We start from the raw sequence: 14,054 nt of genomic DNA, 5'->3' as shown, positions 1-14,054 counted from the left end.
CTGAAATATTTCCTCAACTTCAAGATGGGGAATAAGCATTATGTCCTACACAGAAAGCCATTTAAGTGCTCAGACAACGTGACAGCAATCAGCATCTGAAACTAAGAGTCTCTACACAGAACAACACACAGATGGAAATCGGATAACAAGAAAATACCCAGCTGATTTTTTTTCTTGCTCAAATTGAACTTAGGAACATGACAGAGAATATGCAATGGAAAAGGGACTATGCCATCTCATAAATGCCAGATGGCCAACTTCGAAGGAAAATCCAAATGCTTGTAACAGTTCTTATTCTATTATTCCTCATAAGGAGATCTGCAAGAGCATGTGGTATCCTCTTTCATCACTTAAGTCCAACAAATTCCCCAGCTGGACAGATTAGTGGTGCCTATTTAGTATCATCACTGTCAATGAATTACCTTGCACCCAGATAGCTGAAACGAAGCAGATTCAGCTCACATTTCATTCTTTCAAGGTTCCCCATATCCCAAATACACTAGACTGTGATAAGCTCCTGTTTAGCTACATCTTTGTGTTTCTTTCTTTAGTAACAGCCAATACTCTTCACTGCTTACAGCTGCCTTTTTTTTTTTTTGTCGCTGTTAAACGTGATGTTAGCTAAAACATTACTAGCTGCATAACAAGGGTTTCCAGAAAATGCTTTGAGAGCAACATAATTTCATCAAGTTTGAAACTATGAAGAAAAAACCATGAATACCACCTCTGTCCCCTGACAAGGTCAAAAGCAAGGAATTCCATTATATTGGTCTTCCAAGCTAATGCAAACTGCGTTGCTTTTGCATTATAAATATTCTGGAAATAAACAAGTTCAACAAAAAAATAGTTCATTTATATATCATAAGGTTATTTTTCCATAGGTGCTAAACATCTATAGTAAAGTACATCTTTTACAAGAGGTTTCTCTGAATAGCTAATTAGCCAGAGGTCTATGAGACATGTAGCAAATCTCCTTTAAGACTTTTATTCATTAGTACACAGGAAGGCAGGAACTGCCAAGTAACAAAGAGAACTCTAGATAACCCCTAATAATGAATATTCCTAAAAACTGTACTCTGCTCAGCAAACCCTTCAGGCATCACCACACCTCTCCGTACCTTTCTCAAAGAAAATGCTACATTTAATAATAAAATTTAATACTAAATTTAACTATGATGAAATTTTTTTTAAATTGAAGTACAGATATTTTAAGAGCATAAGAAATGCAGCTAGAAAACTTAATCTTAAAAAAAAAATGAAGCATTGTGATAAAGTCACTTCTATAATGCCACCACCATATTAAGACCCACACTTCCTATGCAGTACAGGGCAAGCTTTAACTCTGTGACTTATTTCTTCTATCTGTACTATACAGAGTAAACATGTATTTATTAGCATCATCTCTTTCAACTAATGAGTAGTTATACAGCAAGCCCTTGCATATAGAAGTTTTGCCTGTACTGAATAAAGTTATGCATGCAGTACAGCACCCCTACCAGTTTGGAAAGTTAAACATTACTGTAACAATCTTTGTTACTAAATTCCCTTTGGAACTCAAATCTCCTGTGGAATGTAGTATGAGATGACTTAACGAAAGAATAGGACTTTTAAAGGGGAAAAATTAAAAGGAAAACATTTGTATATTAACAAGAATATTTGTACATTAACACAAATCATTAAATGGTACAAAAAAAAAAGATCTGTACAAATTGGAGATTATCCTACTCCTGATTTTGAAATAAGTTCTCTGAGTCTAATCTTTCTCATGTTTGGAGTTCTGCTGGTAACTTGAAGAATCAGTAAAGCAAAATTAAGGAAGTTGATTTTCAAATGGCAAAAAGGAAAAACAGCATAATATCATTAGGTAGCTGGAAGAACAGGAAACAACATTAACAGAAGTTCTCCCTTCATCACAACAGGAAATATCATTAATTCAAAAGCCTTTGTTTACCTGCATCCGACTAACTTCAGAGGTTATTATCCATACTTTCAGGATGCCAGTCACTGAAACTGCTACAACAGTATCCTCTGGGGAAAAACAAACATTAGGCTGATAAGTACAAGGACGTCTTCATTTTGTTGCACACTTGTGCTTATCTGAGTACAAAAATATACTGAGAGTACCTCAACATTAAAAGTTTACCAAAACATTCCTGAAGTGTTTGCTTCAAAATCAAATGTTTATTTGCAAAGTGGTATTCCAGAAGCACATATGCACATGCACAGATTCCATGGGTTTGTGTTTACATCTCAATTAATACTCAGGGCTCAAATTAAATGGGGGAAGGGAAGTCACAGTTGTTTCTAGTATTGCTATCACACATTGTGGGTTGTCCCATCACTCTCCCCAAAGGCAAGGGGTTAGTCTCCCAAGAGGAGAGATTTGTTGCTTATGCCTAGCTGTCTGCCCACACCAGCCTGCGAGGACACTGAAGTTTAATGGGAAGCATGCTCTAGTTGTACAGCTGCCCAAGCATCTCTTGGTTGCGGGTTCCCAAAGGGCATCTCTGCAAAATTACTCCATTAGAGTTACTACCTTCACAAAAACCAAAGTATATCAAGTGCTAGTCAAACTTTCTAGACATTCCTGTTTGTACCAGACAAATCTGGTGTAAGACCAGAATCCGAGGGGTAACTTCTTGATTACAGTATAAAAGCAATTACAAAACAAGAAATAAAATTAAAGACAGTATCAGGAAACACTTAATACCAGAGTTCACTTCCAGTTGTTCCAGCAACTTAAATGATGTGGGGATAGCAACCGAGCTTTCCCTTCCAGGACTTCAGGAACACTCAAGATAAAAGTCTCTTCTTTTGTCAGGATCATCTTCCTCAATGTTCCCCAAACCTCTTAGGAATTACAGTCTCCACAACAGGAAAACCTGAGTAAGACACCTCTCCACCTCAGCTGCCAGAATTTAAAGCCTAACAAATTAACACAAACTAGCAGAGCAAAACAGATGTGTGGACAGGTATCACTTCAAGCCATGTCAACTAATCCACCACCAAACATGAGCCTGCTCACACACCTCTCCACTAAACTGACTGTCATCACTTTTAGAAGTTCCTCCCTCTACAGTCTTTAGGTTTTTTAATCCTATTGTGTACTTTAATCAGCATATTCCTTAAATACATTTCCTGCAATAACAGCTTTGAAAATGTTATGACAGCACTTTTTATAAGCTACTAATCACAAGAAATACTCATAGTATGTATATATCTTGTCAAAAATTACAATGTTTGGCTTGCCAAATGATCTTGATATATACTATACATCACATTAGTAATGCAGATGACAGCCTTAGCATTTAGAGTCCTTGCACCCCTTCCTTCAGTCTTGTGCCAGTTTCCAGGCTTTTGCTGTCAGAGTGCTCTCCAGAACTCTCTCTCAATTCTCAAAGAGAAAACAAGTTATCACCCTAATGGAATATGCTTTAATTAAAAAAAAAAAAAAAAAAAAAAAGCACTCTTCCTGTAGGAAGGTTCCTTGTCCTTCAGGTTTCAGCAGATGCACACGCTGAAGATGACAGAACTGAATCTATCTAGCAGGTGAGCCTGGATCCTGACGAGCACACACACACGCACAGGGCGATTTGGCTAGATTTTAGGTTCTGTTCATCAGAAAGCAGTTACATTTTAGCCAGAGCCAAAACTCTCATTTGATGGAACAGCAACAGAGACAATACCACATAGATACTAACTAGCCCCTTTTTCAGGGACTAGTAACAGCCATATATACTTTGCTTTTTGGAAAGGTTAGTGCTTGCTGGGTGTTGCCCAAGATCACAGGGCATAATGTTCCAATTCCTCCCCAGGTCCTTGAAAAAGTCAAAAACAGTGTTTCTCTCACAGGGAGGCAAAGCCATAACAAAAGCAAGAAAAATAATTACCTTGTGTTCTATTGGATCGAATGATAGTCATTGAGCTGATCCAGTCAGGAGATATCTTTGATAATAAAGAATAAAGAACTTCAAGGCTAGTAGCATCCACAACAAGAATTTCTGGATAATGTCCATGGCATAATAATCTTCCTTCACGCTGAGTCCCAACTGTAAACTGATAGAACTAAATGGATATTAACAAAATGCAGAAATTATCCTCCTTGTGACACATTGACTACTTCATTTTTAATCAAAACCATAACTTCATAAAAATATTCTAATGCCTATATGTTTAGAAATTACTATTCTGCACTAATGAGGGGAGCTTTTTGCAGAGGCCCCCTTGCTCCTGTCCTCTTCCCAAGGCAATCCTTACCCTGTACACCCAGCTCTCCTGTGGCTGACAGAAGCCTGCCTCAGCCTTCCCTGCTAAGATCATTCTCATGCTCCCACCTCCCCTGGCAGTACTCCTCCAAAAATTTTCTTTCCAGCCTCTCTTATTAACTATGATACACTTTTTCAAATGCTGAAAAAATGCCCTAGGGCATTTGATGATACAGCATAAACTACGTAGGAGATACTGAAATATGCATATAATGTCATTATTAAGCTTAAAAACAAACAAAACAGCTTTGCTTTGATAACTGATCTATAGTTATCCATGCATTACAATATAGAATAGGACCTCTGAAACATACACAAAGTACTAACCTGTATGCCAGTATGTGTGCAGGCTAGTTTAGTAAACTCTATGCATCTCCCATCATTCACATCCCACAGACACATCTCCCTGAAATATAAAAGGCAGATTAAAACTACATGGAAAATATTTCAATTGTCCAAGAGTCTAAAAATCATTTACATCAGGAGAAACTTTGAACCATTTGTCAGTGACTATATGAACTGTATTTAGATAAAGGAAACTCAAAAGCAACTTGAATTTCCAGTCCTTCTATGTGAATCTACACAATCTCTTCTTCCCTACAAAGATAAGGGAAACAAGTGAAATGCCAAGGTTCATCATAAACAATCAATATTAAGTAAACACAAGTATACAACAGAGAATTTTTCACTTCTCTCACAAATGTTTCATTACATACTTCTACTGCATCCCTAAGTCATCCAAAGATTAGCTTGCCTCCTCCCCATTTGTGAAGAAGAGAATAGCATTACAGAAAACAGAACTGTGTCAGGTGGCAGTGAACACTGCGGGTTTTTCTGAAGGCCCAGGCTGTTGAGAGGTGGAAGCATCACCTGGTACTCTTCAGCACTTGTAAGACCAAACTGAAACCACTGAACAACAAATTATAAATAGTACCAGTAGATACTTTTCTGACTTGCCTTATGAACAAAGATTAGTTACCTATATTAATTCATTCCAATTAGCAGCCATTCTCCCTATTTACAGTATTTTTAAAAAAACCAACACTTCTAAAATTTTATATTAAAATTTAATCATAACAGAATCTGTCAGGTGCTTTCTCACCTTTTTTCCCTTTACATCAGATATGTAATTTCACAATGAAAACATATTTTGGTTCTAAATCCAATGGAAAAGATTACATAGTACTGCAATCACTACAAGATGGAAATTCTAAGTTTTGACACATTCAACTCTCAACTTACAGGTTAGAAGGTTCTTCAGTCATATTGTTCCCTGCTTTTTCCAGATAAAAAACTTCTTTATTTTATTTGGATACATGACAGACCTATACCTGGCCAGCCACATTTACACAGGCAGAGGTTAAGAAATTTCTTGCTCAACCAGAGTTGAGCAAATCAGCCTCAGCCTGGAGGTCCACCTTTCCATAAACAGCCTTTTAAAAACAAAGCAGATAAACAAACAAAAAAATCCAGACTCAAACTTCTTTTTCCTTTTCTGGTATGCAAAACAAGCTTATGAAAGTCTGTCATTCTAACAGTAAGTTCTGTACGTGAATGAAGCAGCCCTCAAGAACAGACTGATGCTCTTGGAAGGAATACCTTTGCAAATACTTCCAGGTCAAATATTCTGCCTAGTTGTCATGGTTTAATCCCAGCCAGCAACTAAGCACCACACAGCTGCTCACTCACTTGCCCCCCACCCAGCAGGATGGGGGAGAGAATCAGGAAAAATAAAGTAAAACTCATGGGTTGAGACAAGAACAGTTTAATAAAACAGAAAGGAAGAAACTAATAATGATAATAGTAACAATAATAAAATGACATTAATAATAAAAGGACTGGAATATACAAGTGATGCACAATGCAATTGCTCACCACCCACGGACTGATGCCCAGTTAGATCCCGAACAGCGATCCCCCCAACCCCACTCCCCCCAGTTTAGATACTGGGCATGATGTCATATGGTATGGAATACCCCTTTGGTCAGTTTGGGTCAGCTGCCCTGGCTGTGTCCCCTCCCAACTTGTTGTGCCCCTCCAGCCTTCTTGCTGGCTGGGCATGAGAAGCTGAAAAATCCTTGACTTAGTCTAAATGCTATTTGGTAACAACTGAAAACACCAGTGTGTTATCAACATTCTTCTCATACTGAACCCAAAACACAGCACTGTACCAGCTACTAGAAAGAAAACTAACTCTATCCCAGCCGAAACCAGGACACTAGTGAAAGACAGCTGAGTCGGAAATGTTAACTTTTCAAAGCAAACTTTGAAAAGGTAAAGTGGAAAGGCATACTTTAAAAACAAATTACACATGCATACCACATTAAATCTAAGAGTGTTCAGTCTCCATTAGTTTAAGAAGGAATATTATGATGTCTAGTTGCAACTTCTTTCGAAAATAGTTACTTTTATTCCAGAATAATAGTCTCTGCAAAAGGACCTAATCCATTTTAAACCTATACCACCCCTCAATATGTAGCATGTTCCCTGTGCTGTTAAGACTCAAGAAAGAGATGCTAAAAATCAGCACTATTATGAGATGGCCTGCCACAGGACAGAAGTGAAGGGCAGCCCATCTTGTTCAATGCAAGTCCATGGAGGGAGATGATTCATTTATAACTGAAATGCTTATACCTCTACTTGGAAACTCAGAAGCTATTCTAAACTGTTGATAACAACAGTAGTTACTCCAACTCCATGAACCAAAACTAGGCTCATATTTTGGGGGAAAAAAAAGCTCCTGCCTTCCAGAATGACTCCAACACAAGAATAAGTCCATGGCCCATTTCCTAGAAATGGCTTGCTGATAATGAGGATTCACTTTCACATAGCCAGCCAGAGTACGAGTGCAGATACAAGGATCCAGGGAGTGCATCCTCCCCACTCACGGGGGCTGGCCTGGGCTCACGGCCAACTCTGATAAGTTGCTGTCTGGTCTTGAAGAGCTGGAAGCTGTCTCGGCATGGGCCCCCTGTCTCTACGAGGCTGTTTAAGCTGGGTCCTCTTCCCCGTCCTGCCTGAGCCGCGCTGCCAGCCTGGCTGCAGTGACCCGGACCCCAGCTCCCGATGGCCACTAACACCCAGGGGCATGGGGGAAAAGCTAAATAACACGTGTGAGTTATGAATGACAAAACTAGTTGGTCCCAAAGCTTTGGCCTGTAATTTATCAAATTGTGTATCTTTTCAATAAATTAGCCCAAAATCTACGCTAAAATCTGAGTGTACAAAGCATATTTGTATTGGGTTTGCGTGGCAAGGTTTTGGTAGTGGAGGGGCTACAGGGGTGGCTTCTGTGAGAAGCTGCTAGAAGCTTCCCCTATGTCCAACAGAGCCAATGCCAGCCACCTCCAAGACGGACTTGCCGCTGGCCAAGGCCGAGCCCATCAGTGACAGTGGTAGCGCCTTGGGATAACAGATTTAAGAAGGGGAAAAAAAAAAAAAAAAAAAAAAGTTGCTGCAGCACAGAAACTGCAGCTGGAGAAAGGAGTGAGAACATGTAAGAGAAACAACCCTGCAGACGCCAAGGTTAGTGAAGAAGGAGGAGGAGGAGGAGGAGGTGCTCCAGGCACCGGAGCAGAGATTCCCCTGCAGCCCGTGGTGAAGACCGTGGTGAGGCAGGCTGTCCCCCTGCAGCCCATGGAGGTCCACGGTGGAGCAGATCTCCACCTGCAGCCCATGGAGGACCCCGCACCAGAGCAGGTGGATGCCCGAAGGAGGCTGTGACCCCGTGGGAAGCCCGCGCTGGAGCAGGCTGCTGGCAGGACCTGTGGCCCTGTGGAGAGGGAAGCCCACAGAGCAGGTTTTCTGGCAGGACTTGTGACCCCATGGGGGACCCACACTGGAGCAGTGTGTGCCTGAAGGACTGAATGCACCCTGTGGAAGGGACCCATGCTGGAGCAGTTCGTGAAGAACTGCAGCCCGTGGGAAGGACCCACGTTGGAGAAGTTTGTGGAGGACTGTCTCCCGTGGGAGGGACCCCATGCTGGAGCAGGGGAAGAGTGTGATGAGTCCTGCCCCTGAAGAGGATGAAGTGGCAGAGACAACGTAGCCCCCATTCCTCGTCCCTCTGCACTGCCAGGGGAGGTAGAGAGAGAATTCCAGAGTGAATCTGTGCTTGGGAAGAAGGGAGTCATGGGGGGAAGGTTTTTTAAGATTTGGTTTTATTTCTCATTACCTTACTCTGGTTTGATTAGCAATAAATTAAGTTAATTTTCCCTAAGTCAAGTCTGTTTTGCTCGTGATGGTAACTGGTTGAGCGATTTCTCTCTGTCCTCATCTCAACCCACAAGCCTTTTGTTATATTTTCTCTCCCCTGTCTAACTGAGGGTGGGAAGTGATGGCTGCATGGTGCTTAGCTGCTGGCTGGGGTTAAACCACAACAATATTTTATTGAAAAGTTAAAGTATGACTTTTTTTTTTTAAATTACTCGATTATAATCCCCATTAATGCCAACTGCATGAAAAATCCTTCCCCCTTCTGCCCTCTAAACAGTTACTCTGATAAGTAAATAAAACCTCTTAAAAAATAAAATGTATTTGCTCATGTATTTTTTCTTAAGGATAAAAATCAAACACTGCAACAGAAATATAGATAAATTGTGTGACAGGTTTCCACATTTTAAAACACGTATTAGGCATCATTTCCTGCCAACAAGCTACACAACTCAAGCTTGCTTTCACTCAAGAAACAGATCTTGGATAAGCAGAGAAAAAGGAGCAAAATATGCATGTACTGTCAACTGAACTGACAAACTCGAGCAAGCAAAAAGATGACAGAAATCACAGAAGTGCCTTGACTGAAAGAAACAACTCCACACATCTCACTGCCCATCCAAACATAAATCACATTTAGTGCTCCACATATTGCTTTACATACAGCTGTGTGACGTCCTGCCGCTGACTCCCACGGTACAACAAATAACAGAGGAAGCCCTCCAGGACTTGGGGCATTTCCCTACGCTCCTTTCAGGCCACAAATCCAAAATTCACACCACACTCAGTATCCACAGTGGAGAAGTCCCACTATTTGGGATATCTATAGACATCATACTAAGTAAAAACTATCGTGTATGTAAACAACCCGATCTCTCCTCTACCCTCAATTTCCATTATTTAACAGATCTGCATATTAATAAACCCTCAGGAAACTCACCCGCTTTCTGATGCACTCACTATATACTGCTTTTCATTGGAAGCAGAGGCCTTTGATAAACAAGTAATTGAGGCTGTATGACCAAACAGCAGAGCTCTGGGATTAATCTAGAATCAGGGAAATAAAATGTGAAGTAAAAATAACATAGTCATTATTACTTAACCAGAATATACATATTCCAGATTTCCATTTTATGTATTATGTAAATATTTATCTGTTAATACACACACACATTTAATTAGCATAGCAGTGGATATATAACCTTGAGTTTGCACAGAATGCTGTTATAGTACATGAAAAAAAAAAGTTTCTACCTAATACTGTAATGCAAATTTATGAAAAAATGCATTTTGCAAACTCATGCTATCAATATTTTTAAACCATAAGCTGTACTTGGCCAAATTTGAATGAAAAAATTGTGTTGCACTGCAACCATAGTTACCCCCCCAATCAAGTATAGTTCACAACCCTATATATTCATAAATAAGTTTATATAAAGCCCATGCATAGATTAAAAATAAAAAATAAAACTGCCCTTTATTTGTCCCTTCTAGAAAGAAGTAGTTGCTTTACCCCGTTCTTTCTTTTTACATATACCAGACATAAACATAATTTATGGGGGTAACTCTCAGACATTGAGATTTTTATGTATTCATTATAAACTTTTCCTGAAGCATGTTGCCTTTTTTCTTTTCTTTTTTTTTTTTTTTTTTTTTTTTTTACAAGAAAGGATTGTTTTACTATTCCATTCCAAGAGTTTCTAACTCTTTGTACCAAGGCAAACTACGAGATCATATTCAAAACAGACACTTGCAGATTTCAACTCTAGGGCAGCCACTGGCATAAAACAATTAATTATCAACCTTTATCTCTGCTACAAGCCTTTTTCCTCTTTCAGTTACCATGCGAAAAAAAATGGTTGAATAAAATAAACACCTTAAAAAGTTCTCTAAGTACAGTCTTCTGATCACTGGAATCTGTTTTCACAAAACAATTAAGCAGCTAAGCCTGGAAGTAACAACTAGTTTAGAGCAGTTCCAGAAAAGAGGAGGTAATTACTTAAAAAAATTACTGCAGGAGCAGCAACAAAGTTCAAGAGCAAAAACATCTCTTTCTAATCTGAAATATTCATTAAGGGAAGCATCTTGTGTCAATCCAGGACTCATGAGAGGAAGAAAGGACAAGTGAACAAGGCATAGAGAGAACTGAAGACCAAAATAGATACGACAATATCAAAGAATAAAATCATATGGGCAACAATGATACACACTTTAAACACACAAAAAGCTAAGATTATACAGACTTTAGTCTTACCTCTAAATCTAAAGAAAGGTCCCAGAGACATATTTGTCCATCATGGCACCCTGTGACGATCATCGATGCATCCTCCATGAGCAGCAGGGTGGATATGCAGTGTGTGGGGGCTTTACGACCCCACAGGACAATGGGCAGAACGAGGCTGTTCCCTGCCATTTTGCTTACGCGCCTGTCAATTTAATCAAGATAATAAATATTACATCTCAGCAGGTATGCCATTCCTGCACTTAGCACGTTCTTATCCTCACAAACTTAAAAAATTAGTCTGAAAGTGACAGTACTTTTGAAAAGTGTGTAGTTATCTGGAGAAAGCTCCAGAGCCTATTTTTCACTAAAGGTTGTTGCAAATCTACAAATGCCTACTATCGGGCATATAGTAGCTGCTGCAGCCCTGGGACTTAAAGCGCTTGTTACTTCAAAATTATTCTAAAAAGGGTGATTTTGGCAGAAGTACGTGTGCATATAGGAATATGCTGTTTGGTACCTATACGTGTAGGGACATGCCACTTTGAAAAGTATCTTTTGCAAAATGTGTAAGAAATCAAAATTGTGAAGTTACAGTACTACCACAGTTCACTGTATTTTTCAAGTGACTGTTTAAAGAATGTTATTTAATCCATATATGAAGATGAACGCATTCCCTGTTGAGAGAAGAGGCGAGATGGTATACTGTAATTTATTTGAAAAATGGTATATATAGTGACTATGTTTCTCCTCTATAAAATGTTTATGAAGTCACTTCAGACTGTCAAAGCCAAAAATTTCTTGGTGACTGGGAAAGAGAGAACAAACATGTTTGAATCATAACTTCAGAGAGAACGAAGACATCATAGAAACTCAAGTTGTAGTAATAAAAAACAGTTAAGAGCATTACCACAAGATTTACACACCAAAACAAACCACTGTTTTTGTTAGCAACATTCTGAGCTTGCCAACCACTTAAACGTTTTTATTATGTACAATCCTTGAATCCCAGTTTGCTTATACTGAGCTTGTCAACGTATTGTCAGTTCTGCGGCTGGACAAGGGGCAATGCAAGCAGCAGCTCTGGGGACTGCCTGCCTGCACCCCCGTGGCAGGGAACACAAGAAAGTCCATGAGCAGGAAAAGGAAACTGTAAATACAAGACTTTCTTTTGCTTTCCAGGTAACTGACTGAGCTCATGATTGTTTGGGGTATGCTTTTGGGGTACATTCTACATTTAATAAATAAAAAAGCTAGAATTTAAGGTATATTTTGATTGCACCAATGGTGAGTTTATAAAAGATGTGAAAGATCCATTCCAGTTACTATTACTCTCTCAGAAACAACTGAAAAATGGTACATGTAACCATCAAGCAGAGAAAATATGTCAAGAAGGACTGACATTTTCTTATGGGTCTCTTATTCTGGATTCAGAGTTGTAGGAGTTTACTTCACTGTGGTAAAAGTTCGAGTTATGGAAAGTTAGTGCTTAGAGCATTTTGTGATAAATGAATGGGTGAAACAGTTGTGTTAAATAAATAAATAAACAAATGCTCCTTAGGTACTATCTTGTGGAGGCTTATGTTCTGAACTTACCACAGCTCAAACCAGAGCAGAATCTCTGATTTAGAGGAGTATAAACATACCAAACGCAGGCAGGATTCACTGAAGACATTTTTTAAAAACGTGTATTTTCCTGTCTTTCTATAGATACATACATATTCTTCTAGCTTGAGCAACCCAGCAATATTTGCATTTGTTCACAGATATGTAAACTTATTTTACAGCTCTTCAGAAGAGGGAAAAAAAATTCTGAATTATGACAGAGGAAAAATAAAGGTCATCCTAAATCTAAGGTTCACTACAACTGCACTTCTCCTCTGCGATAACCACAGTTCCCCTTCGTGTCCCCATGATACTCTGATCAGACAACAGCAATGGTTACAAGGAACTAACTAGCAAACGAGTAGAGTCATGCCGACCCACTGTCCAGCTATTGCCAAATACCACACCACAAAATAATCGCACCTGCCCTTTTACCAAAGAAAGCACAAGCACGAGCTCCAGATTTCCATTTGTGGGAAGTTGTGGGAATTTAATCAAGTAATCTTCAGTTCCACTGAAAACTATCATGCAAGGTTTAGCAGCTGTCCTTTGAGACAAACTCAAATTTGATATAAACAGAGACAACTACAGAGATCTTGCTTGCACCAACCATGAACTTGACTTTTTGATTTTACATTACCCTGGCCATTCCCAGCGGTTGCTCCCACACTTAAACAAGTGCTTTCTGCATCAAAAATACCTTCCATTTCAAAACATTGTTTTTTACTATACTACATGGAGTTCAACACAAATTAATGTCATCTCTCACCTATATAAAAATTACAGTGCAATTTCTACAAGAAAGTAGTTTTTTATTAATTTTGACAAATGTTGCATATACTCCTAGTGCAACCAACCTCTGCAGCCAGAGAAATCGAACATGATAATGTACATGGAAAAATGGGGGAAGGGAAGACAGCAAGAGCAGAATAATGAATAGCTAAGTATTACAAACTGTAAAACAGCTTACAGGGCCAGCTGGACATGGCAATCCTCAAACTTCTGAAAAGTGAGAGATGCATTATGGCTTTTCACAAAATCCGTATCATAAAAACAGTAATTTCACTTACTATGAAGTGCCATTTTATGCCAACTCTTTTCTCACATCCAATTGGACTATCTTTATTAACAACTACTTATTTTAGTCAGAGTTGTTATTTAATGAACAAGTATAAATAAAGACCAACAATCAAGCATTTAATCTACTGCAACATACTAAAAGCTACCCTGGAACTAGTAGTTGTAAAACATGCCTGTAAATGTAGTGTTAATTGTTATGCAATGGTAGATCAATTGTTCTGTCTGAATGATCACAATACAGAACTGTAAAATAATGAAAAAATTTTAAAGAATCTGGTGACTTTACCAAGAGCTACAATTCTAAAAAATTATTGCTTTAGAGTGAAATAACCATAAAAATATAGTGAAAAGCAGAAATAAAGTGTTGGGATGTAATACAAAAATATGCAAACAGCAGCAACAAAAATCACCAAAACAAACAAGCAAAAATACACATTTAACTCTTTTACCACCTGTTTTTTGTAATGAAATAAAAAAAGGACACACTAGGAAAGGTGGAGAGAGATAGAAATGTCTTTGCTTTATATATACTAAAGCACTTGAATACCAACCAAGGTACAACATTCTTTACAAACTGTTCTTCCCTTGCTACCTGCAAAAAGCTCCCTTAGCAGCTCCACTACTGTGGACTAGAAATGCAAAACTGCCCAGATTAATCCTGATTATGCCAC

General features: G+C 38.8%; 1 protein-coding gene across 8 annotated transcripts in view; it reads right to left on the bottom strand.

Annotated features, from left to right (window-relative positions):
- Nucleotides 1-14,054, bottom strand: part of WDR7 (WD repeat domain 7) — a 150,310-nt gene that overhangs the window by 123,814 nt on the left and 12,442 nt on the right. For 7 of the 8 annotated variants that reach the window (XM_052778149.1, XM_052778148.1, XM_052778146.1 and 4 more), the window contains 5 exons: nucleotides 10,732-10,903; nucleotides 9,418-9,524; nucleotides 4,593-4,671; nucleotides 3,891-4,065; nucleotides 1,952-2,028 (listed from right to left, as the gene is read on the bottom strand). In XM_052778149.1, coding sequence (XP_052634109.1) covers nucleotides 1,952-2,028; nucleotides 3,891-4,065; nucleotides 4,593-4,671; nucleotides 9,418-9,524; nucleotides 10,732-10,890 — 597 coding nt within the window. In that variant the 5' untranslated portion in view covers nucleotides 10,891-10,903. The remainder of the gene's footprint in view (nucleotides 1-1,951; nucleotides 2,029-3,890; nucleotides 4,066-4,592; nucleotides 4,672-9,417; nucleotides 9,525-10,731; nucleotides 10,904-14,054) is intronic. The other variant, XM_052778143.1, reaches the window with a different exon arrangement.

The sequence above is a fragment of the Harpia harpyja genome, chromosome Z, assembly GCF_026419915.1.
Source record: "Harpia harpyja isolate bHarHar1 chromosome Z, bHarHar1 primary haplotype, whole genome shotgun sequence".
Taxonomy (NCBI): Eukaryota; Metazoa; Chordata; class Aves; order Accipitriformes; family Accipitridae; genus Harpia; species Harpia harpyja.
The sequence above is the reverse complement of the archived record's forward strand: the minus strand, read 5'-3'. Positions and strand labels throughout refer to the sequence as shown.